At 39.6% G+C, this 24,346-nt stretch overlaps 1 protein-coding gene across 4 annotated transcripts; it reads right to left on the reverse strand.

Moving 5' to 3' along the window:
- Positions 1 to 23,248, reverse strand: LOC105039221 (long chain acyl-CoA synthetase 4). Of its 4 annotated transcripts, none has more exons than XM_019853776.3 (19): positions 22,250 to 23,248; positions 21,624 to 21,687; positions 21,439 to 21,528; positions 20,602 to 20,658; positions 20,289 to 20,337; positions 19,943 to 20,019; positions 19,003 to 19,042; positions 18,821 to 18,915; positions 13,201 to 13,368; positions 12,881 to 12,991; positions 12,718 to 12,805; positions 11,041 to 11,107; positions 10,617 to 10,692; positions 10,395 to 10,512; positions 6,808 to 7,053; positions 6,248 to 6,387; positions 2,891 to 3,073; positions 2,636 to 2,755; positions 1 to 1,310 (listed from the first exon to the last, which is right to left on the reverse strand). In XM_019853776.3, exons 1-19 carry the CDS (start codon positions 22,390 to 22,392, stop codon positions 1,278 to 1,280), a joined length of 1,965 nt encoding a protein of 654 aa, XP_019709335.1. In that variant the 5' UTR covers positions 22,393 to 23,248; the 3' UTR covers positions 1 to 1,277. The 4 variants fall into 4 exon arrangements, with proteins under 4 accessions (XP_019709335.1, XP_073109151.1, XP_010913603.1 ...); XM_073253050.1 differs by lacking the exon at positions 1 to 1,310 and adding an exon at positions 1,408 to 1,543; XM_010915301.4 differs by lacking the exon at positions 1 to 1,310 and adding an exon at positions 1,670 to 1,999 and having other exon boundaries at positions 22,250 to 22,885.
- Positions 23,249 to 24,346: the final 1,098 nt, after the last annotated feature.

Genomic DNA, 24,346 nt, shown 5'->3' on the forward strand with positions numbered 1-24,346 from the left:
TGTTCTATCATCTGAGATATGTATCGTGATAATATCATTGTATAATACAGTGATGCTATTATCAAATTTATCATTAAATTTTTTGTCATTAGATGAAATTTTATAATACTAAATAAGATGAAATACTATCAAACAGTATCTAAAGGATTGTTACCGGCCTTCATCACCTGGAGGGATCCAAGTGGACTTGACTGCCTCAGAGGTGAGTCCTCGCCAAGATAGGAGCCGCCAAGTTTGATCGTCACTCGGTCTCCTTCCCATTCACAGTAGCCGGCTTAGCCCTCGGAGGTCGGAGTTTTGAAGTGACCATCGGGCGCCATATCCATGGACGATAGGCTAAACTCCACCGCATTCTCTAGCTGGAGAGGGTTAGCATTTCTGGTCGAGTTTGTGTCAGCAGGGGAGAGGGGGCAGCGATCGTCGGAGTGCCCGATTCGCTTTCAGAGAAAACACACCACTGCCAAATTTTCGTAAACAAACGGTTTGCCAGAAGACCCGGCTCTTCCCCCTTATAGACGCGCGCTCGCAAAGCCGGTTTTTTGCAAGTGGTCGGTGTTGGCAATGGAAATGGTTTCCGGCTTCCCCGTTGATGCTCCACAGTCGCCGTGCAGTCCAAAACTCGATCGGAAGGCTTGGGGGCCGCATCCACACCATTGCTTTTTTCATCATGTTGGTCCCTAGAATGAAGTTCGGCTCCAAAGGTTCAACAGCCAAGAGTTTGCCGGCGACAATCCATGGGCCACCATGGAGAATAGCATTACACTCCTCCGATTTGAATCGGAAAAAGAGATGATCCTCCGCCAGAAAAAAAAAAAAGGGCTTCAACATCGCTCTGTCATTTCCCCTTTTCCTTGAAATCCCTACCAACCCAATCAATCGGGACTCTCCGGCCAAGACTCCGGGCAAACACTGAGCACCTTCTCCCACTTCCCCCCAAGACTCTTCCATCTCATCTTCCGGGATTTCGAGGATCTTCGTGAAATGTTGCTGAAGTTTTTCAACCTCAGCCTCAGATATCTTGTGGGATGTCCACATAGCCTGCCCAGATGGACCCTAGGCCACCTTTGCCCAGGTCCGACCCTCCTCGCCGGTGGCCGAAGAAGTTTGACCACCCTCGCTTCCTGACTTCCCCCTATCCTCCATCAAGCACCAGCCGCACACCAGTCCCACGACCTGTTCGAGAGAAAGCCCAAGAGAAGCGCACAGACCCAGACAACCGTACCTCGAGCGCACAAGTCTTTTAGAAAAATGGATCTTAACACTTGAGTGCTCTTTTTTCAAGTCCTACGCACCAGCCTTTTCACAGCATGCTGCATGCACATATACAAATAGTACATAACAAGTTACAAAACGTTCAAAACGCAGAAAGAAATTGACATTACACAAGCTTGAAGCTTTGAAATCCATCGAATCCTTTGATTTAGAATAAACACAGGTTACATTCATCAAAAAAGGAAGCCAGCAAATACTCTCCCAATGTACCATTTCCCCCCACCTCCTAGAGGACATTTTGAAAGCTTGCAATCTTCTTAGAGGACCCAACCTAGACATGAAAGCATTAATTATGCACACAACCAATTTTCTTTTCAGTTGCATTAGGTGTTGTTCAGGAGGTTAAGGGGTAGAATTTAATTATCTTATAAGATATAGAACTACCATGAGAATGCACTTTAAGTGGAATAAAACCAAATCATGTCCTTTGCGGTAGACCCAAGGTCGGTCATTTTACAAGATCCATATTTTGCCCCATGTATTACACTTATTACAAATGCTCTCAAATGAAAATATTTATTCAGAATATGGTAGTCCAAATTATCTGAATGTATGTACATTGGATGTTAAAGCAGCAGTGCTAAATGATTGTCCAATTACAAGAAACAGAAAAAAGGGGCAAAAGATATCCTAACTGTCGACTCCATAAATTGCAACTCCGCCAGTTCCATGGAGTTAAAAAAGAAAAAAGTTACTTTGAACTTTTGTATAGGTTGTCAATGATGCTCTGGAAAAAACAAACAAACATGATCAGTGTTCGACCCTTCTCCTAGAAAAGTTGGATGCTAAACATAATAGTTACAGAAAAAGTTCGATGCTAAATATGATAATTAAGAGCCTGTCATGTATTGAAAAAAGTGAAATACCACATGGAGATTGATGTTGGAGACAATTTGCATGGAAACTATGTCATTTCTTGCTCTTATTTCCACTTTCTTTTGAAAGCAATAAATCTCTGCCGCCAAAAGTTTTAAAGGTTTTACAAACAATTCAAAACCAAAAATGGCTTCAACATACATATTTGTTCAGTCTAATTCAATCCTCTAGGATTTCTGAAAACAAAAACAGAAAACAAAAGCAATATCAAATGGATCCTAAATGTCTTAGGATAAAAAAATCTCTTTTTATCTTGCAAAACATGTTTCATCAACATGCTATTTACTAGGTGCACAATATGTATAGTTTTGATTACATTACATTTTAGTGATTTATGGTTATCAAGATAAAGCAGAAAGCATGCTCTGGTACATGGTGGGATTTGCGCATATTCAGCACCAACAGCAACCCAAGCAATCCTATCCAATCAGATTTGATATATAAAACCTAATATTTTGCACGATGCAATATATATGCAACGTGGTACCTGGTAATACTTAAGCATCTGTGGCCTCTTCTTTTTGTATGTTGGGGTAAGGAGATCACGCTCCATATCAAATGGTTCAGGATCAAGGTGAATTGCCTTTACGAACTCAAAACCTTTCAGCTGCCAGGACATGATCAAGGACATAACAAGTAATTAAAAAGGAGATAAGGAAATCAAACTAATATTTGAGGATTTTTTTTCACATAAAAAAGCAAAAGTAAGTAAAAGGCAAAAACAACTTAGAAAATAAATCACCTTCTTTTCTTTTGCAGCCTTTGTAAGCTCCCCCAAAATGTATTCTTTTGCCTTGGGGTTCTCACATATTGCAGCGAAATCCCCCCTTACACCTTTTTCTTCAGCCCAATGCTCGAGGGCTTGCTTATTGGGATTGACAATGGCAACAAGGAAAGACTCAAAGCTATTTCCATATATCCATATCTGGAAAGATAATAATTATGAGCAAACATTCTATAAAACATATATCAACAAGTCAAATTAAGCACTTCGTAATAACAAATTTCTTGTGTTACTACAATGTGCTCCCAGCCCTTCTTGGAGAAGTCAGTAAAAAATGTTCCAGGACCATTCTCTCAATAATTATGAGCAAACATTCTATAAAACAGATATCAACAAGTCAAATTAAGCACTTTAACAAATTTCGTGTGTTACTACAATGTGCTCCTAGCCCTTCTTCGAGAAGTCAGTAAAAGATTTTCCAGGACCATTCTCTCATTCCTGTGCCAACTGATTGCATATCAATCTGAAGTGTAACATAAGGAGCATCATTCCTTTGATCTCCTCTTTATTGCTCTAGTTCATATCCTTTAGTAACTACTAATAAAGTTTGAGCCGATTATGAATTAGCTGTTCATTTGTCTGGAACCTTAGGTCATCGAACATTTTCCACATTGCTGAATGAAGAAAACTAAACTTGACTGGTTGATTCATATTTCCATCTTTCTTTAACATATCCACTGCATAAACCATAATCCATAGGCAACAAGCTTAACCGAACTATTTGCTATCCACTTTATGATTCTTCATTCTTAAAAAGGGCCACATCCACCATATGTTTGCCGGCACCACCAGATTCCTTTCACAAGTTCCCATTATAAGTCTTGCCCTCTTCTTCTTAAACTTTTAATACAAAATAGTGCTCCCAACCATTCAATCCTTCTTTGATCTCCACTACATATGCGCTTGGCATCTCAACTGACTGTTGATTACTTTGTACTTAGTGCAAAATCCAAACAAGATCCTTTGCTGTATTTGGTCCCTCCCTAAATTTATAACAGATGCATCTTAGAAACCCCAACTTCTATCCTCATCATATATGGCATATTCTTTATTAAGCAACATTCGATACCATATAACAATGCAAATATCAATATTATTCACAGAGTTTTCACTAAAATCTCAAAAGCACTGATCACATAGCATTCAAGAAACATTTCTCCATATCTTCTTCCATATTCTAATTCCATTAAACATATCTTCATCTTTCTGTTTATTATTTTATATTATAGGTCCTAGAAAACCTATTCTAGGTTAAATGAAGCTAAAATTACAGCCAGACATAATGTGATAATTAGAACAAGAAAAACCAATAGGTTATTTTCAACATTGTCCTAAAATAAAAAAATGGCACCAAGTCGGTCCGTATAACTGAGAAGCTCTATCCTATCTATGGTCTAAATTTTTAAAGAATGTAAGCTACCTACAAATCATTCCTCATATCCATTTGTGCTTCCATAAACTTGCTTATTTTCACACTTACAAACATGTCTAAGCTTGTCTGTGTACTGAAGTCTATTTTGGCCTGTGTTCCTTAAAACTGTCCCAGCTTCACCAGTTCTTGATTGATTAATCTTCTATTTCTTAGCTTCAGTAAAGACAAACTCTATCCAAAACACATTCTTAGCACACTATAAACCTGTTTGAGCATTATGTTTTGCTATACTCATTCTATATTATTGCAACCTTTCTAATGCTCAAATATGCAATCTATGCTCAAGATTTCTAATGCCTGTGGCTCTTTGCTGTCTTATAAAAATTCTATTAAGTTTCACAGAGATGCAAGGATCAACTGATATTCAGGAAAGACATTCACTTCATCTGCTTCTCTCATCCAATGCGGATTATAGTCTAGGGTATTTCTTGGCTGTCCACATGTTTGTGCAAGCATATGTGAGCGTATGGGGCATTCATGCTTCACTTATATTGCTTTCATGCCTTTGATTAACTGCGAGTGGCATTCCTCCCAATGCTAATCTGCATCAATGTTTGATCAGAATTTGCATCAATATTAATCACATAAATTTTGGTCTCCTTAAGTGTCAGAAATGTTATGATGCTTCTCAAAACAATGTCAAGCCATGAAGATTATCTGTCCATTTCAGTGCTCTTAGAGTCTAGCACTAGGTATCAAAAGTCTTTATATTATGTAATATTGTTCCTATCTTGTATATACATTCATACAAACTAACAGACACATTTGCCATTATCCATATCATGAATTTCACCATCATCAGCACTAACTTACCTCCATACAAATGGCTTTTTGCTTGATTGCTCCCTGTAAACTATCAATAGTCTTCTAGCAAAAGTTTTATTCCCAAGACCAAGCATATCAGCACTTAGGGTATTCTATGAATCACGAAATGCTTTCTCTATTGCTTGTGCAAGGAGAAAAAAAGACCAAGATCCTCCTAAAAGTCATTCCATCAATTCTCTAAGAAAATGAAACATGATGCCCTACCTTCTTTGTAGGCTCAGAAGTATCTTCATTACACCTTGATTGCTCAATGCAAGACCATATCATCCATTGGGCTTATTTACCATATCTTGTAACAGGTTTTATCTCCTCTTCAAACCATGTCATAATGGTAAACAAAAGAAGATAATCTCAAATGTTAATTTATGGAAAAACACTGTTTGATACATGGAAATCATCATTTGTTTTCTTAATCTCTCTCACAACCTGACAGTCCTGACCTGCAATGACTTAGAATGGGCAGGTTTCTTATCACGATGATCAAGAAATGCAAAAACATCTGCATCAACCTGCACTGCGAGTATTTCACAATAATTCTGAAAACAGATTGTATGTAGTCCATTTCTCATGTGCCAAAATTTCAACGAAAGACTTTTGTTTTGCTTTCCGGTAAGAAGATGAGTTGAATAGAATGATGCATTTCCTTCATATAAAGATTAAAAAGAGGAGTAACAGAGAAAAACTAAAGAGAGGCAGAACCAGGCAAACTAAACAATATCCAGATTATACTAGACAATGCTTGCTTATGTGAAGGCATTAGGGTTTACATGGATCTTTCCATTTTTATAAGGAGCAAAATATATGAAAAAGGAGACATGATGATATATTTGCATGGAAAGAAATGATGCTGATATGCTGCATCCACATATTCGCTCAAGATCTGAAATTGAGGTAAGATGTGGTCCATAGACAGGAAAAGGAGAGACGATGAGGGAGGGGCAGTTCTGCGGGCATCTGATTTTCGAAAATCTGGGGGAGGTGGCATATCTTTCTTCAGATGAATCATGAAAAAGCAAGATTTTTTCTTCCAGAAGTTGTTTATGGGTTGCAAAACATACCGAATCTATATCGGGAACCAGACCATAGACATTCTCCAGATTTTCAACCGCAACATATTCTCCTTGTGAAAGCTTAAATATGTTTTTCTTCCGATCAATGATTTTCATACTTCCATCAGGCTGCCATTCACCAATGTCCCCTACAAACAAGGACCCAAGGACCATAAAAAAGCATGCCCAATAAGAAGAGCATACATGGAGACATAATTGGTACTTGTTCAACAATGAGTTGAACTCAATTATTTGTTCAAACATATTTTCTTAAAATTAATATTGGTTAAAACAAGAGGCATCCAGTTCGGTAATAAATGCTCATGTGATTAACTTATGTTTGTTATGTATCTTAGCTCAGTCACTGAAAGGGTCAGGCTCAACCGAGTTGACTTGGTATGGCCCCAATCTCCAGCAGAGCAAATATTCACCTTAACATGGAGATAACTCATTCTTGCTTACCAGGAGAGCATTTTCACCTTAACATGGAGATAGTTTTGCCATAATTAACGCATTCTTGCTTTACCATAAACTCATATATAACAGGTTACATGCTGGGAAGAACAAACCTGTGTGAAACCAACCATCAATCATAACCTCCTTTGTAAGATCTTCACGTTTGTAGTATCCTGAGAATAAAGTATTTCCCCTCACACAGATTTCTCCACGAGGAACTTCTGCAAGAGCATCATAGTTCATTTCAGGAACAGACTCCAGGTGCACATCAACATTTGGCACTGGAGGGCCTACTGTTCCAAGCATTGATAGATTATTCGGCAAAGTGACAAATGTTCCAGCACAAGTCTCCGTAAGACCTAACATGACAAAAAAAGAAAAAAACCATCAAAATTATCTGAAACATTTTATGATTTGATCTTCTAATTTAAGACTTTAAACATGCAGTATTTGATTTTTTGGGATTTCTTAGAAATATCATAACTGACACCATATTCATAATAAACGAATGATATTGGTTTACTTACAAGACGTGTCAGCAAGATGCTGAAATAGGACATACAAACAAACATAACCAATTTCAAGCTTCAATATGCCCAGTTTCCTGTGTCAAAGAAAGCTACCTAGCTCTCATGTCCTCCAAGCTCACCACTTATCTATGGAAATCAGCAAAAGAATCAAACACAATTCCAGAAACACAAAATTGCAACTTTCCCTTCTCGCCTATGCTCTCCATAGAGGTAGTCACATTGACAACTAGTTCTAATAGTTTATGAGGTGATAACACATGCAGTTAAGACATAATTAACATACCAATATCAAAATTCTACATGCTTATAAACTGGCAAAATGCACCTCTTGATTTTGACAAGTTAACAGTAACCGTTATATATGCACTCAATGAAAAGATCAAACCTTCTATGAAATCAGTTAAAATAATGAAACTACACAGGCCAGAGTTTGGCACCTGACAAATCCTACATGTAAGGATCTAGATGGATTAAGATGAGTTGACTTTCCCACCTCTCTGAATTTACAAAGTTGAATATGAAAAAATGTTAAATTCTTGCACATGCCCTGTAGTATTCAGCTTGCAAGTCAAAGCACAAAAGCATCAACAAGAAATAAATAATATTAAAGTAGATGACTGATAGATCCTTTTAGTGTTCTACACTGAAAATCATTTGCTCTCTTTTGTTTAATAACCACTAGATACCAAAAGCATAAGCTGATAGGAGGATGGGCCCATATGTATTTAAGGTCACCTAAAACCACTTGCCTATTTGATGGGGAACCATCCCACCCTCAAACACTCCCACAAATGTGGAGAACCTGGAGGAGAAAACCCAAAGAAAGGTGATATGTGGAGAGCAAGAGGGGAGAACAGAGCAAAATGAACTGGTTTTGATATCATGGTAGCAATCCAGCCCAAAATATATCAAGTTTAACACCCCTCTCACACATGGATTGGACAAACATGTGGAGGGATAATAGAGTGAGGAACAGGCAAAAATACTAATAAATAGTGGATAATCAAACAAATAACTAAAGACCCTCACTCCCTTGCCCATCAATGAGAATTGTGGAATGCAATAGCTACCTTACCTGTGTAAAGAGCTTAGAGAACAAGAAAATCACTAGCAAAATTAACAAACTACATAATAGATAAAAAAAAATTAAGGTCTACAAACCAAAACCAGCACCAATGATGGTAGGCCGATGGTACAGTATGGTATGATATTGTGCTATACCGTTCTGGCGTGTACAGACAAAGAGGAAACAACAAGGGAAGGGGAGAGGGAGGAGAGAGAGGAAACGAGAAAGAGAGGAAGGGAAAGAGAAGGAGCCAGGAGAGAGCGGTAGGGAGAGAGAGACAGAGGCAAACAGAGGGGGGAGAGAGCGAAGGAAAGAGAGGAAGAGAGAGAAGTGGAGGGAGGGAGAAGAGAGGGCTTTCAAAGCCCTCTCCTCCACATTTTCGGAATAGGGCAGAATGCCCTATTTCAAAAAGAAACAAGGGCTTCAGTTCCTTTTTTTGAATTTTTGTTTAAGCTGCCTACTTCACTCTAAAATATTCAAAAAAAAAAAAGGTGAAGTCAGCAATGATTAAAGACTTCACTAGAAAAATTTCAAAAATAAAATAAAGGGGCCGAAGTCCCTATTTCGGCACCGCAGAGGAGAGAGGGCTTTCTCCTTTCACCACTATCTCTCTCCCCCCTCTCTCGGCCTCCCTCTCCCTCTTCCCTCTTTCTTTCTCTCTTTCCTTCTCCCCCTCATGTCCCTCCAATTTCTCAATCTGAGAGGCGGAACCATCCTAGTCCGTCCTAAGTATAGCTCAGTATATCACTTCATCGCTCAGTACATCCTGAAGTGGGCGGTTTGGGATAGTACCACTAACCTTGAGTGAAATAATACTAAATGACAGAATAGGCACATTTAGCCATTACAAACTTTGTATATTTTCCCTTTTAAGTATGCATAGCATTTGGGTCCTTGGCAGCTCTAGGGCTCTACATAAATACTTGATCAAAATCAGGGATGACAAATGAAGGCGATGCAATCGCTTGTGCACCCTCTAACCTTCAAATCCACACCTATTAAGAGTCTTTGCGGTAACCCTTACTCATAGCCCTTCTCTTTGGATAGGTGCATCAAATTTGTCACATTCTACCATAATGAGTCATGTTTACATAAAGGTTCTTTGCTTCATAACCATCAAGGCCCAACTCTCCTTGATGAATCCCTATCCCCTTCTCATATGGTTAAAACATTCTTCCATCAATTCACATCCTAGCAACCTATGTAACTATTCCATTTTGTATGAAGAAAAAAAAATCTTTTACCACCATGAAAAGTTCAGCTAAATCAGCTCCAAAATCAGACCAACACTATCAAGAAATAGTGCAAAAGCCTTAACTGATGGCTTCATGACTGCAATACACTGTGCAAGGCAAATAGCAACTATTTTTACTAAAAGAAACAAAAATAGAAGTAATAAATTAAGGTTGGTGACAAGAATAAGCGAGCTGGCCACCAAAAACTTCTTTCATGTTTCACAAGCTTGTCTTGAAGTAAAATTTCGTCAACAATTAATGGGAAGCCGAAGATTATAATTCAACTTTGTAAATTCACAAGTGTCAACAATTAATGGGAAGCCAAAGATTTATAATTCAACTTTGTAAATTCACAAGTTTTTGCCTTGTCATTCAATTGGACAAATACAGAATTTTAGAATATAATAATGAGGTAGACTAACACCAAAATGAAGGTGATTATTTTGATGGAACCACTAAATTGTGCTTGTTTCCCACTTTCTTAATAATAAACTGATCAGGCCCTATAAACAGAAAATGTTTCAGTATGCTTCTACCATCTCATAGCAAGAGAACGATCTGTCCAAGAAAATATGACATCTATTGCAAGATCTAGTTAATCAGCTTTTATGTTTTGCGTCTCATACTATTGTCATCATGTGCGTGCCTACTGATTCTTACAGCTTTTACAGGTTTCTTATGCATGTTTCAATTTGTGGATACTGTACTTTTTCAAAAGATACCTCATATGAAAAGATAAGGAGCAGACATCTATCTTGCCACTTATAATGTCATTTCATTACTATTTAGTGATCAAAATGTTAAAAAAACCATCTTTTTAATTTCCATTATGAATACCGGAAAAGTTTAATTCAGCAAAAGTTGTATACCATAGCCTTGTAGAACATGGGAACACGTCACCACCCGTAAAAATTCTTCCACATGGGTTGATAGAGGAGCTGCTCCAGATAAAATTATCCGTACTCTCCCACCAAGTCCACCTTTTACCTACACGAATTATATATCCAAAATTACATTGAAGGACAAAGAAAAATCACTGTGCAGAACATACAGATTTTGAGATAATATGCTTCTGGTTTTTCTTAAATTACCTTATTAAAAACTACTTTGTCAAAAATTGAAGCTGCATCCTCATGCTTGCTTCCTTTTGACATGTTACGAAATTTGCTACAAAATCCCAAATCATGTATTAATATTGAAGCCAGCAACGAGACAATCATCAAACTTTAGCTGACAAACTTAAAGTGCACAACATTGACTAACAGCTTTATGAGGTGTTACATGTAATAACATCTCAACAAACAAATGCTTCATGAAACATAGCCCTAATGTCCAAAAAGGAAATGGAAAAAATGAAAGACAAGATATGTAATGTAACAAAGTTTGGAGAAACACACCAGGAAGTAGGTACAAGTGTGAAATAACATCATCAAGTGGATACTACACATATGCATATATCTGTAATAATAGTGCAACAACAAATGATTGGAGAACTAGAAATCATACAAGACTTACTATTTGTAAGCAATATTAAACAATGTACTCTTCAGGAGACCTCCTGACGAAATCTTTGCTTGTAGCCCTATGCAGTACAATAAAAGATAAAATAAGTCATACATGGAGAATGACAAATATCTATAGCTAGAAAAGTAAGTAGAAGAGCAGTAACTACACTTGGTTGAACCGCATGTCGGTATAGAAAAAAAATTACTAAAATAAACATGTAGTGTTGCCCTCATATTGCTACAATATGTCAGTTCTGACGTAGGTGGGCATGTCAAATGAGGAAAGCTAAACAAATCTGGTCTACTACATAAGTGAAGACCATTAAGTTAACGTATGGCCCTAAGCTTTAATAAAGCTTCTTACTTTTCTCTTGTTTAGCACACTAACCATGGTAAATCTGATGGTTTGCACAAAAACACCTATCATCGTCAGCTGTCTTAGGGCTGATAAATAGTAGCATCACAAGCCAAAGGGTTTATCCTTTCAAATCTCTCTTGCTTCCTATCCTTGGCTATTGGACCCAGTTTCTGCATGTTGGTACAGAAGAAAACTTACTAAAATAAACATGCAGTGTTGCCCTCATATTGCTACAATACGTCAGTTCTGACGTAGGTGGGCATGTCAAATGAGGAAAGCTAAACAAATCTGGTCTACCACATAAGTGAAGAGCATTAAGTTAATATATGACCCTTAGCTTTAATAAAGCTTCTTACTTTTCTTTTGTTTAGCGCACTAACCATAGTAAATCTGGTGGTTTGCACAAAACACCTATCATCGTCAGCTGTCTTAGGGCTGATAAATAGTAGCATCACACGCCAAAGGGTTTATCATTTCAAATCTCTCTTGCTTCCTATCCTTGGCTATTGGGCCTACATTCATTGGCTGAAACTGCTGAATACATCATCTACATAAGTGAAGACCATTAAGTTAATATATGGCCCTAAGCTTTAATAAAGCTTCTTACTTTTCTTTTGTTTAGTGCACTAACCATAGTAAATCTGGTGGTTTGCACAAAAACACCTATCATCATCAGCTGTCTCAGGGCTGATAAATAGTAGCATCACAAGCCAAAGGGTTTATCCTTTCAAATCTCTCTTGCTTCCTATCCTTGGCTATTGGGCCCACATTCATTGGCTGAAACTGCTGAATACATCATCACACCAATGTCCAAAGGATGGCAGATTGGCCAGCTAATCAGCATTAAAATAGATTTGCTTGCAGGGTTTTTAATCTTTCTGATGTGGGTTAGTCTAAAAATGGTTATCCATGTCTTCTTCTAGCCTGAGGATTTCACTTTTCCAAACACTTAAAAGTACACTACACTTGAACTATGTTTTTACATATGTATCGGTCAAAAAGCCTGTGTTACATGGACTAGCATTGGTGGGTACATGTGGATATGTGTCTAAGCATTGGATCCATTTAAGTAAAAATCTCTTATGGAACAACCATGTCCAAGTGCATGCCAATGTCCATGTTTAAGTGTTCGGTGTGGGTACCTAGGCTAAATCAATGGGTGCAGGTAACATAGCACAAAGCTACAGAACATGCAGGAGAATAATATCATTGTAAGATAAACGTTGAAGCAAATATCACACTATGCATAAGAATTTAAGTAACAATATAATTAGATTGGCACATAAACATGCTGCAATAGGCTTAGAACACTTCCAACTCAAACACTACCTGTATAAATGCGATCCAACACACGTGGAACAGCACAAAAGATAGTTGGCTTTAATTCCCCTATGTCTTCAACTAATAACTTGACATCCTGAAAAAAAAAAAAAACAAACCAGTAACTAAGGTGTTCTAATTAGAAAATGATATCTTATATTAAAAGGCTTACCCCACGCCAAAATCCAATTGAGGCCCCATGAAAAATGAACAACTCTTCAATAACACGGTCAAAGATATGTGCGAGGGGTAGATAAGATAAATAAACATCACCTTCATGCAACTGTAATAATTGCAAAAAAAAAAAAAGCCAAAATTTAGGAGAAAAGAGATGTTAAACCAAAAATTTATTGAGCCTTTCTTATAGCCTAACAGTAATTTATAGGTAGGCTATAAAAACAAGATATGGAAAAGGCTAACAGCTCTGAATTTCCCTCATTAGAGAAATTCCATCAAAAAAAATTAGTAATAAAAAAGGAGAAATGGATGAACCTGCTCATTCACACAATAAAGCAGCCGATCTACACCAGCAACAAGAGTGACAATGCTATCATTCGAAATCATCACACCTTTTGGGTCACCAGTTGTTCCACTGGTGTACATTATAGTACATGTATCAGTTTTCTTCTTCATTGGAAGATCATATTGTTGATTACTTCCCTGTACAAAACAATACCCAAGTATTTAAAAAGAAAAAAAAAAAAAAGACAACTCTAGAGTTTCATGATGTATGTCAGGCAAAATGAAACTGTACAACAAACAAACACATTTCTTGTAAGCAAGGTGGACCCACTTGTTGCCCAACAGATAAAAAAGGATTAGTTGCATATTCCATTTTAAATAGTACTGTCAACAGAACATAACATGATACAGGATTCAACTTGAGTATTCAGAACCAATGGTAGAGATATGTATTACTATTATGCCCCGCATGTTAGAATATGAAATATGATAGAGAAGCAAAAGAGGAATAATCTAGAGAATAAGTCATGAATTAACATGAAGATCATCTCAAATATACATAAAATTGTAATTCACACGATAAACCATTTATTGCCAACCACAGTCATTAATTCCACTCAAAAAGTTAAAAATTGATACAGCAAGAACAAGTTATGGCATATAAATATCAATTGTCATAGTCTGGACTCTAGAGTCTGATATTCATCATGTGCCTTTCTCAGTTCCTATCTTCTTTCAAAATATCATGTTGGGCCTGCTCCATCAATTTTCTCAAATTCTATCCCACTGTTAAAGTAATATCCAGTCTCTCGTGTTCTTAAGTCCCATCACAATGAGGGGTTTGTTGTGCAATTTCCCAAGATGTGGAGACCTTGAGAACACCAGCAAACTTCTCACAAAGGAGACGGCATCAAGGTTTTGCTTGAGAAAGGAGCACCTACCTTCTTTCCTTCCTTAGAGGTGGCGGCTAGGATTTGCTGCCCCTCATATATAGCGTACAACCAGAGAGAAAAGAGAGATGAGGATTTCGGGAGAAAATGATTCGATTCTATTCCTCTTATAACAGGTTACATATATATAGCCTATACAATGGGTCAAAACCCAAATCTAAAAAACTCTCTAGACTAACCCAAATGCACTCATCCAAATCCATATACACCCATGGTCTAATCATTCACTCACCCCTTGAGCTAGTCCCTTTAAGACCCATCAAGTCGGGCCTTAAGACCTTAGAAACAAAACTTAATCCCAGACCCAAACAGAAATCCCGTGCATCTATTCCTGCAGTTCGAGTCGGCTCGATCAAAGCTCGAGTCGACTTGACTGCACTCGAGCCAGCTCGACCAAATCTTGAGTCGGCTCGGATGCCATGCCACCAGCGTGCCACAAAATGTTGCCTCTGCCTGATATCCGAGCTAGCTCTCTCAAAGCTCAAGCCGGCTCGACCTGATCCGAGTCGACTCATCCTAGAACCAAGTCGATTTCTCTGCTGGCAAAAGCCCTTCGCTTGGTTCCTTGCTCCATCTTGTATCCCACATATCCAGAGCCCCAACCAAACTCCTCAAAGTCCTCATCGCTGAACCTCGAGCCCATGAAAACTATGCACCGCCTCCACCCTAGGACCACTCATGTCCTAGCTTATGACTGTGCCCGTCATAATGTACTTGGAGCCTATCGAACCGACTCTACCTGTGGTCACCTCCAAGGCTATGGGGGCACCACAAAATCCCTACAATCTTCGTCTTGGTGCCCCCAAAGCCTTGGCGATCACCACTCTTCACCGAGTTCTGATCCTCTGCACGATCTGACCAATGAGTGAAGCCAACTGTGCAGACCTCCTCACCACCGCAGCATATCTCAGTCCTGGACTATTCGAAAGACTGCCACCACCTTCCTTATGACTGAAGATCTCGTCCTGCGTTCGGACACGTCTTCTGTAGGTTCTGTCCTCAGCGGCTGTGCCAATCGCTGATCCAACAGCTGCTCCCGCTGCTGCCTCTACGACTCCACCTGTCGCACTACTAGCTACTCCACCTATGACTCCTAACAACTGTAGCTTCAACGACTCTGCTCATCGCTGCTCTAGTGGCTCTAGTCACCACTAACCCAACAGCTCTGACCGCCGCTACTCCTGCGATATGCTCCGCCGTAACATAAGAAAATCCTAGAGTGATCGCAGCTCCACTCTCCTATCTCCGACCCATCTATGGTCCATGCTGGTGGAAACCTCCTCATAGGTCTCTGGATCCTCCCTGCATCCTGTCGCCGCTATAGCATCTAACCCCAATGCATATACCTCTAGGTCCTCTCCTGATGCCCGCTGACCGTTGTCCGAGTATTTAGGAGACTCTACCTCCCTCTGCACCTCCTCGTTTGGAGCCCGTGCCATGGCCATGGTCTTCATCATCATCTGTGAAGGAACCTCTCCGATACTCCTCCTGCACGTGTGGATGCACCAATGCTCGGTGGTCCACCTCCCTGTGATCCGACGACCCCACAACAGGCAGATCCGATAAACATACCATCAGCTGTCCAATCTGTACCGACTGAACCTCCGGCTGATCCTCCATAGCTGAAGCAATCACTTCGACCTCTCCGGACACAACAGATCCCACCGTCTGGTACAGACGACTCCTCAACCTCCTTCCTCTCATCACAATCGTATCGTCTTTAGAGATATTCAGCACTTCTGAATCACTTCTGAAAATGAAGCCCTTTTCTTCCAAGTATCCGAGCGATACTACACTCCTGAGATCCGAAACATGATGCACATCTATCAAGGTCCGCACCCTCCCATCATACATCCTTAGTCTGATGGAACCCACTCCTGCACCACAAGAGCTCCCCTCTTCTAGTATTACTTGCTGCCCCTCACCCACTTGTATGTAAGAAGCAAATCACGTCCAGTGAGATGTACAATGATAAGAGCTAGCAGAGTCCAATATCCACCGATCTATCTCCTCTCTGTGTCCAGCCAATAACATCAGAAGATCATCTGATACATTGCTCTCAGCCACCGCACTGGGTGACTCCGATCTGGAACCTTCTTCCTTTCCTTTCTTCCTTTATGGATATTTTCTCTTCATGTGCCCTAGCTGCCTGCACATGTAGCACCTAACCTCCCTGATACTCTTTGAGAAACTCTGCCTCCCTACTATCTCGTGTCTATCCTTCCTCCTAAATCTTTCACTTGCCACCATAGCATCCTGAGGAACCTCCATACTACCTCTCATCATCCGCTCCCTCTGCTCGTTTGTCCGAAGGATTGACATTATCTCCTTATAGACTAGGATCTCTTTTCCGTCCAACAGAGTCGTCACCAACGGATCGTAACTCCCGGATAGCGAGCACAGCAACATCAGGGACTTGTCCTCCTCCTCCATAGTCATACCCAAATTGAGTAAATCCATACTCAACTGGTCGAACTGCTGAACATGTCCCAATACATCTCCACCTTCCATTCGAAGGCTGTAGAGTTGTTTCTTCAGCACAAACTTGTTGCACATATTCCTTCCCATGTATAGAGAATGCAACCTTGACCACAATCCTTTGGGTGTCTACCTTCCAGCACGTCATATAGAACCGAGTCCGCCAAACACCACCTGATCAGTGAACAGGTCCTCTTTTCCAAAGAACTCCAAGCCCGATCTATCATCCCCTCTGGCTTTTCCTCCAAAGGTAGATCCAACTCTTGCTAAACCAACAGATCCTCAATCCTTGTCCTCTACATCGAGAAATTTTTCTTCCCATCAAACTTCTCAAAGTCGATCTTCAACCCATTGCTCATGATGTCTCAAACCACAATCACAAACAACACAAATCTGTTTGAGAAAAAAAAAAAAATCTTTCACAAGGAAAACTTGTTGATATGAAGATCTTCAACTCCGATCTTTAACTCCTGGTGTCTCCTACCTTCTCCACGCTCAATCTGGCTCTGATACCAATTATTGTGCAATTTTTCAGGACGTGAAGACCTTGAGAACACCAGCAAACTTCTCATAAAGGAGATGGCACCAGGATTTTGCTTGAGAAGAGAGCGCCTCCCTTGTTTCCTTTCTTAGAGGTGGCGGCTAGGGTTTGCTGCCCCTCCTATATGGCGTGCAACCAGAGAGAAAAGAGAGAGATGAGGGTTTCGAAAGAAAAAGATTCGATTCTATTCCTCTTGTAACAGGTTACATACATATAACCTATACAATGGGTCAAAATTCAAACCTAAAAAACTTCCTAGACTAATCCAAATGCACTCATCTAAACCCATGTACACCCATGGTCTGATCATGCACTCACCCCTTAAGTTAGTCTACTTAAAACTCATCAAACCAGGCCTTAAGACCCTAGGATCAAGATCTGATCTCAGACCCAAACAGAAATCCCATGCATCTATTCCCGCAGTTCGAGTCAGCTCGATCAGAGCTTGAGTCAGCTTGACTACACTCGAGCCGGCTCAACCAAACCCTAAATCGGCTCGAATGCCATGCCACCAGCGTGCCACAAAACGTTGCTCTCTATCTGCTATCCGAGCCGACTCTCTCAGAGCTCGAGCCGGCTCGATCTGATCCAAGTCGTCGACTCCTCTACTGGCAGAAGTCTTTCGCTTGGTTTCTTGCTCTATCTTGTGTCCCAAATATCCAGAGCCCCAACCAAGCTCTTTGAAGTCCTCATCGCTGAACCTCGAGCCTGTGGAAACTATACACCGCCTCCATCCTAGGACCATTTCTGTCCTAGCCTATGACCGCACCCGTCATAATGTACCTGGAGTCCATCAAACTGACTCCACTTATGGTCATCTCCAAGACTATGGGGGCACAATAAAATCCCTACAGGGTTGAACTTCTTGGCAATGACCAGCTGCTTCTCCCATTCACTTCAAATCCCCAACCAATTATTCATTAAATTCTATATGTTTCTTACAGCATGAGAAGTAAAAAAATGATCATTTGCTAATCGAATCATGGAAAAAAAAATGTTTACATGAATCTAGGATTCTTAACCTGCATTTACAAGCAATAAATTCTACTTACATCTCAATATTCATGGTTCAGCAGTAAGCAACAAATGCTAGGGAACATCATGTTACTTGTGCTCGTGTCTTTCTTTCCTTTCATGGCTTTAATGTGACTAACCCATTACTCCCATTTCAATATAGGTGAAAAAAATAGTTAATGGAAATCATTTAGGATCAGAGAAGGTCATTTAATGATATAACAAGGTTCACTCCAATGTAAGATCATATCATATCATACACACACACACACACACATTATACACACACACACACACATACATATATATATAAAACAACACGTAACAAATATAGAGCAAAAGATATTTTATTCCAAAGTAAAAGGAAGTGATACTAATAACCATTAGATTTTATTCACAGAGAGGTTCTTACACAGTATTTTTTCAAATACTAAATTTGGAATAGTTAAAGCTATTATCAGGCACACATTTGGAAAAAAAAACAAACAAATCAAGCCCCTTGTCTCGAGGATAATATTACATCAACATAACTGAGTGCTAAACAAATGGGATGATGGGCATATCATAATCAGTGCAAATACTAAATATTTCACATAAGAACGTAGTTTTCCAGATCCCAAGCATCATTCACAACATGTAAGGAAACTCGGCAATTAAAACAACCTACCAAGAGCAAAAATTCATCCCATGAATATATTGCCAAACCAGACTTTTCAACCTCATCTCTTTGCTCAGAGGTGACCATGCCAAAACTAACAATTGCTGCATGTGAAATGATTGTATCAACATAACATACAGGAATGCACAAAGCACTAAAGTCAAAATGCTGAAAATTTTCGTTTAACTTACTTTTTAAGAATTTAGATGAGCTAGGAAGGGTTTTCAACACCTGGCAAATTGAAACGCCCACCCAAAATTGGTTTAGGAAAGAAAAAAACAATATTCACTATATAAACAGAACTGTGAGCTACAATAAACAAAATTAAGTGCTGTGCTTAGAAACTTCCTGAAAACCTGTATGAGATGAACATCCCTTGATAGAGTCAAATTTCAGAAAAAATGAATTCTTTGTTTCTATACAAATTCAACATGAACTGCATAAGTGAATAGCGACTGTAAACATGCATGCATAAAAATAGTCATTGTTATGATTAAACCTCTTCAACTTAAATGAGGTTAACTGTGAAGCAGAAGTCAATGCTGAAGTTCCATGGAAAAATTGAGTCAATCTTTACAACACAGGCCTGTAAAATTGGGCCAGATTCCTGGCAAAGAAGTTTAGATAAGGGGGGGTCTGTCATAAAACCTGAGGCACAGGTAGGACTACCTTATAAGTTGAATTTGAGTTCATTCAACTAGGGAGCAACTCTTTTGAAACATCCCAAACATGAAAGAGTCTAAATGAATAAGGAAGATGACAAGGCTAAATTTTGGAAGTTGTGTTAATGTTCAGACAGAGAAAATGCTAAGTGTCAGACTGAAAACCAGGCCCAAATACAGCACTTAGATACAACTGTATGGTCCATTTAGATGTTAATTATGAGATTAGAACTATTTCTATGGATCCAAAGTCTAGCACTGAAAATTTAAACCAGAGTTAAGATGCCTAAGGCAAATATGTTTCAAAGCATATGGAGTTCATTGAACTATCCCGACTTTTGGGATGCATATTTTGTGTTGCTGAAGTAGTTATAATCCAGTATTCCTGAGTCAAAAAAATACTATTATTTAACCAATGTATGCAAAGTAAGCTAAAATATTTCATAACCAAACACTAAACACAGGATACCTCTCCAATCTTTTTCTCTTCTGCAAAAGCAATCTGAACGTCTGAATGACATAAAATGAATTCTACTGCACCAGCACCTACAGCCAAGATAAGGAACAAGAGTTGGTTTACAGCATTAATCACAAAATCTATAATTAGTTGCTGCCCACTGTCGCCATCCAAGGATAAAAGGCACTTAAACTACTGTGACTAAGGAGCATGTGTCCTATCACAAGAATATTAGTACATGTGACGACATCATAAATAGGTGAATCATGTTGGTGGCTGTAGTTATGTACTTATGTTGTCAAAATAATTGTTATAGCATATTAATGGAAGTCAACAAAAGAAAGAGAAGAGAACATACCAAGAGTATCATACAAGGGAACACAGTAAATCCCATGAGCATTGCAAGCCTGCATAGGCCATGTGAATACATAAGAAAAAAAGTAATAACCGCAGAACATGTAAGGAAGATTTCATTTAGAACAAAAACCATAAAGAGAGACAAAAATAAAGCCATATGTTCCAAAATGGCAATTAAAGTACTAAAAATTTAATAAAAATGCTACTATTTCAAAACAATAGTTAATTAAAATGAAGTTTAATGTTCAGCATTGGTGTTCCAGGCTTGATAAAAGTGTTTAAAATAAAAAGAATGGATGCAAAGTACATTGTACCTCCAAACTAATGACCCATTCAGGACAGTTAGAACCATAGATGCCACAACGTCCACCCTGTCAAGGAGCAATAAGATCAACTCACTCCAGAAGTTTATCAATGCACACATGTTTTTGCTGCTCTATCTGAGTACAGTTGAAACAAAATTAAAAAAATATATACTCAGTGCGAATCAAATTAATAATCCGCCCCTGCAATTTACAAAGGCTCAGAATTTCAATATGGACTAAACTAGAGAACTTTAAACATATGAAGAGGTCAACAACAAAAAAACTGTATAACTCACAGCAAAATCACAATGCTGGCAGTGTGAATGTGAAGATTTGATGACCATGAAAGAGTAGATAACTTTTGCTGAATCATGCTATTTAGATAGATAAGTCTCAATATCTTAGATGCATGGAGAGGGAATTTTAACAAAGGACCAGTTACCAATTTATGGCTACAATCTCACATGAGGAGACACACAATAATCCCAATTTTTCATGGCAGGGTGAAGGAAGAGGTAGGGGGTGACTTGTATTTTGCTGAGCTACAGGACAAGCAGCAATCAATGTAGATACCCTTCCATTTCTATTTCATTTTTCACTACATTCCCTCCATAAATAGGCCCACCTTTCCCAGATAAACTAAGCTTGAAATATCAAGTAACATCATGTTCTTTTTACTGAAAAGGCAACAACATTAAAAAAAAAAAAAACGTAAATTGACGACATTCTCGGGGATGTTAGGTAGGTAGAAGTTATCAAGAAAAAAACAATCATCTTCAAACCGTTTATGTTTCTTTAAAAGATGATAGTATCTACATCCGGATAACTAACCAACCACCCACATACCTGCTCGACCCCAAGACTCCGAATCGAAGCCCCAATCTTCATCACAATGTCATATACTTCTTTGTAGGTCATCCAAACATATTTACCCGGCTGCAAAAAGTAGACGGCCCAGCATTCGGAAATCGATCCAACAAAAAGTCAAAAGATATACAAGGCATCAATGATAGCATTGGAGGAGGACTCACCTTTCCATCAACAATTTCACGACGGCCCAGCATTCGGTTGTTGGGGCATCTCTCTACACTCAAACTGAATCACAGATGCAACATATTGTCCAGAGCAGGAGGAAAACAAACAACGATAAGGTTCGATCCAAGAAAATCCTAAATTTGGTTGCAGCATTATTAATTTAAAGAATTTTATTCGTAAAAACTGTCTCCAGGAAGGATCTGACAAGCTACTCAAGATGGATCCGCTCAAGAAAAAGCGAAACAAGAAAGAAACACAATCCGTCCTCCACCCTCCCCGCCCCCCCCCCGGCCACCGGCCAACCAAAAAAAAAAAAAAAATGATCAAAAAAATCCTAAATTTGACAGCAGCATTATCGATTTCAAGAATTTTATTCATATAAATTGTCTCCAAGAAGGATCTGACAAGCTGCTCAAGATGGATCCGTTCAAGTAAAAGAGAAAAACAAGAACGAAAAACAATCCGACAAAAAAAAAAATCAAGAATAAACGGAAGAGACCAAAAGAATCGGGGTTCTTGATCGGCAAGATCATAACCATCGGCGATGAAATTGACGCAAAGACTGCTTCGAATGATTAAAAACAAAAAAGAAGAATAGAAACTGCGATCGTTGCTAACATACCGGAAGACATCCCAGCAACTGTCGACACCGGGGACGGGCGGGGGGGAGCCATCCTTGGCGAAGGCACTCCGATAGGTCGGTCCGACGGAGGGCCGGCCGTCGGTGGCCTCCCTCCCCTTCTCCACCTCTATAACATGCATCATCTCCACCGATCCGCGCCCTTCTTCTACAATATAAATAGAAAACAAGAACCCGATCCCGACTTCTGTCGGTATCCTAATGGAGGCAGATGGGAGTGGTGGGGTGTTCTGCTTCGATTTCTTGATTTCGTTTCTGTCGTCCTTTTAAATCTTAACTACGTTCCGCCCCTTCCGGGGCCCCACCCTCGCTTTCTCCCGCTCACGTTTCTGTGCCGGAATCAGTGGCTCGTTTCGGCCTTTGGATGGCAATCCGGTGGCTCACGAGGAAATCTGCACTCTTAGATCCTGCAAAATAGGGTGTGAGACGGCATCCTATTCCTATAAGACGTGCTATAAGACGTGAGGAAGATGATCTCCGCATTGCAGACCTTTTCCTAGGGCTGGAATTGAGTCAGACCGGGCCGGGCTTTACCGGGCTATACCTCTATCTAAGTCTGATCCAAAAAAATCTTTCGAACTTCGAGTCGGGCTTAGAACCGATTATTTTGAAAAAAAAAAAAAACCCGAGCCCGACTGCACCGACCCTCCTCCGGCCCTCTTCCATATCTCCTCCATCTCCCAGCTATGCCTGCACAGCCAAAATCTTAAAAGAAAGAAAAGAATAGGTGACAGACTGGCATACCTTGATGCGGGAGGGATCGATGATGATGTCTTGATTGGTCTCTATGGCGAGGAGACGGGCTTCGTGATCAATGATGGTACAGAGAGCGGAGACGACCTCGATGGCAGTCTGGAGGCAGCACAGAGAGAAGGGGGTTCTTAGGGGGCTTGCCGAAGGGTGAGGGGAGGGAGGCTAGGAGGACTGGACGAGAGACGCGAAAGAGGAGGAAGGCAAAGGGGAGACTAGGGCTTGGGGATGGTCACCGAGAAGGGCGAATTCGGAAGAATATGCATAATGGTCAGAGAGTGTACCGTGGGTGAGGGAGACGGTAGAGAGGTTAAAGGTGGAGTTGAGGCAGGTGGAGTCGAGGAGGAGGGAGTCGACGTCTGACGAGGACGGTAAGGTGGAGGTCACCGCAGTGGTGGAGGAGGTGGTGGAGGAGGTGGTCTTGCTGCTGTCGAGGAAGCCGATGATGAGGGTACACCCTGTCCACCCACCATCCAGCCCCGATCATCGGTTGAACATCGGTTCTCGAACACCACGCTAATCTCGTTCCCCTCCATTCTCTGACGAATGAGCAAATCGGACTCAAACTCCCCCTCAAGAACTCCAGGAGTAGGGGCCGGTTGGTTCTAATTAATAGAATGATGGCTTGAGTCAGGGCCGGGCCAAATTTTAGGCTAATATTCAAGCACGGACTCGCGCTCGGACTGGGCCAAAAGTCTACCCGAGCTCGGCCTGAATAGTTTTGAGCCAAGCCCGAAATTCGACCCAAATCCAGTCCGATCCGATGGGCTTCGAGCTGGCTCGAGCCCACTTCTAACCTTATCTTTTTCGTGCCACATGGCAAAACTCGAAGGGCAGCCCGAAGCCCACTTCTAACCCTATCTTTTTCGTGCCACACGGCAAAACTCGAAGGGTAGGCCTCTGTCCTTTAGTAATTAAGGAGAACTAGCTTAGAACCCCGTGCAATGCACGACATGTATTTATTTTTTTAAATAATATTTTTATAAATTAAAAATTTAATATAATATAAAAAAGATAATAGATGATATCAAATAGCTTAGAGGTTATAACCCCATATGATGCATGAGATGTAATTTTAGTAAAATAATATAATTATTTTAAATTTATTATTTTTTATTATTTTTATTTTTAATTATTTTTAAATTCTTCCGTCTCTTCTTTTCTTTCTTTCTCGATCCTCTTCTTTAAAGAAAGATATATTTTAATTTTTTTATTTTTTTATTTAAAATAAAAATGAATAGAATAAAAATCTGATCAATTATTGTATTTGAATCTATCTGAATATAAATAAAATAAATAAATATATATATATATATATATATTAGATTT

This window comes from Elaeis guineensis, chromosome 2, assembly GCF_000442705.2.
Source record: "Elaeis guineensis isolate ETL-2024a chromosome 2, EG11, whole genome shotgun sequence".
NCBI classification, from domain to species: domain Eukaryota; kingdom Viridiplantae; phylum Streptophyta; class Magnoliopsida; order Arecales; family Arecaceae; genus Elaeis; species Elaeis guineensis.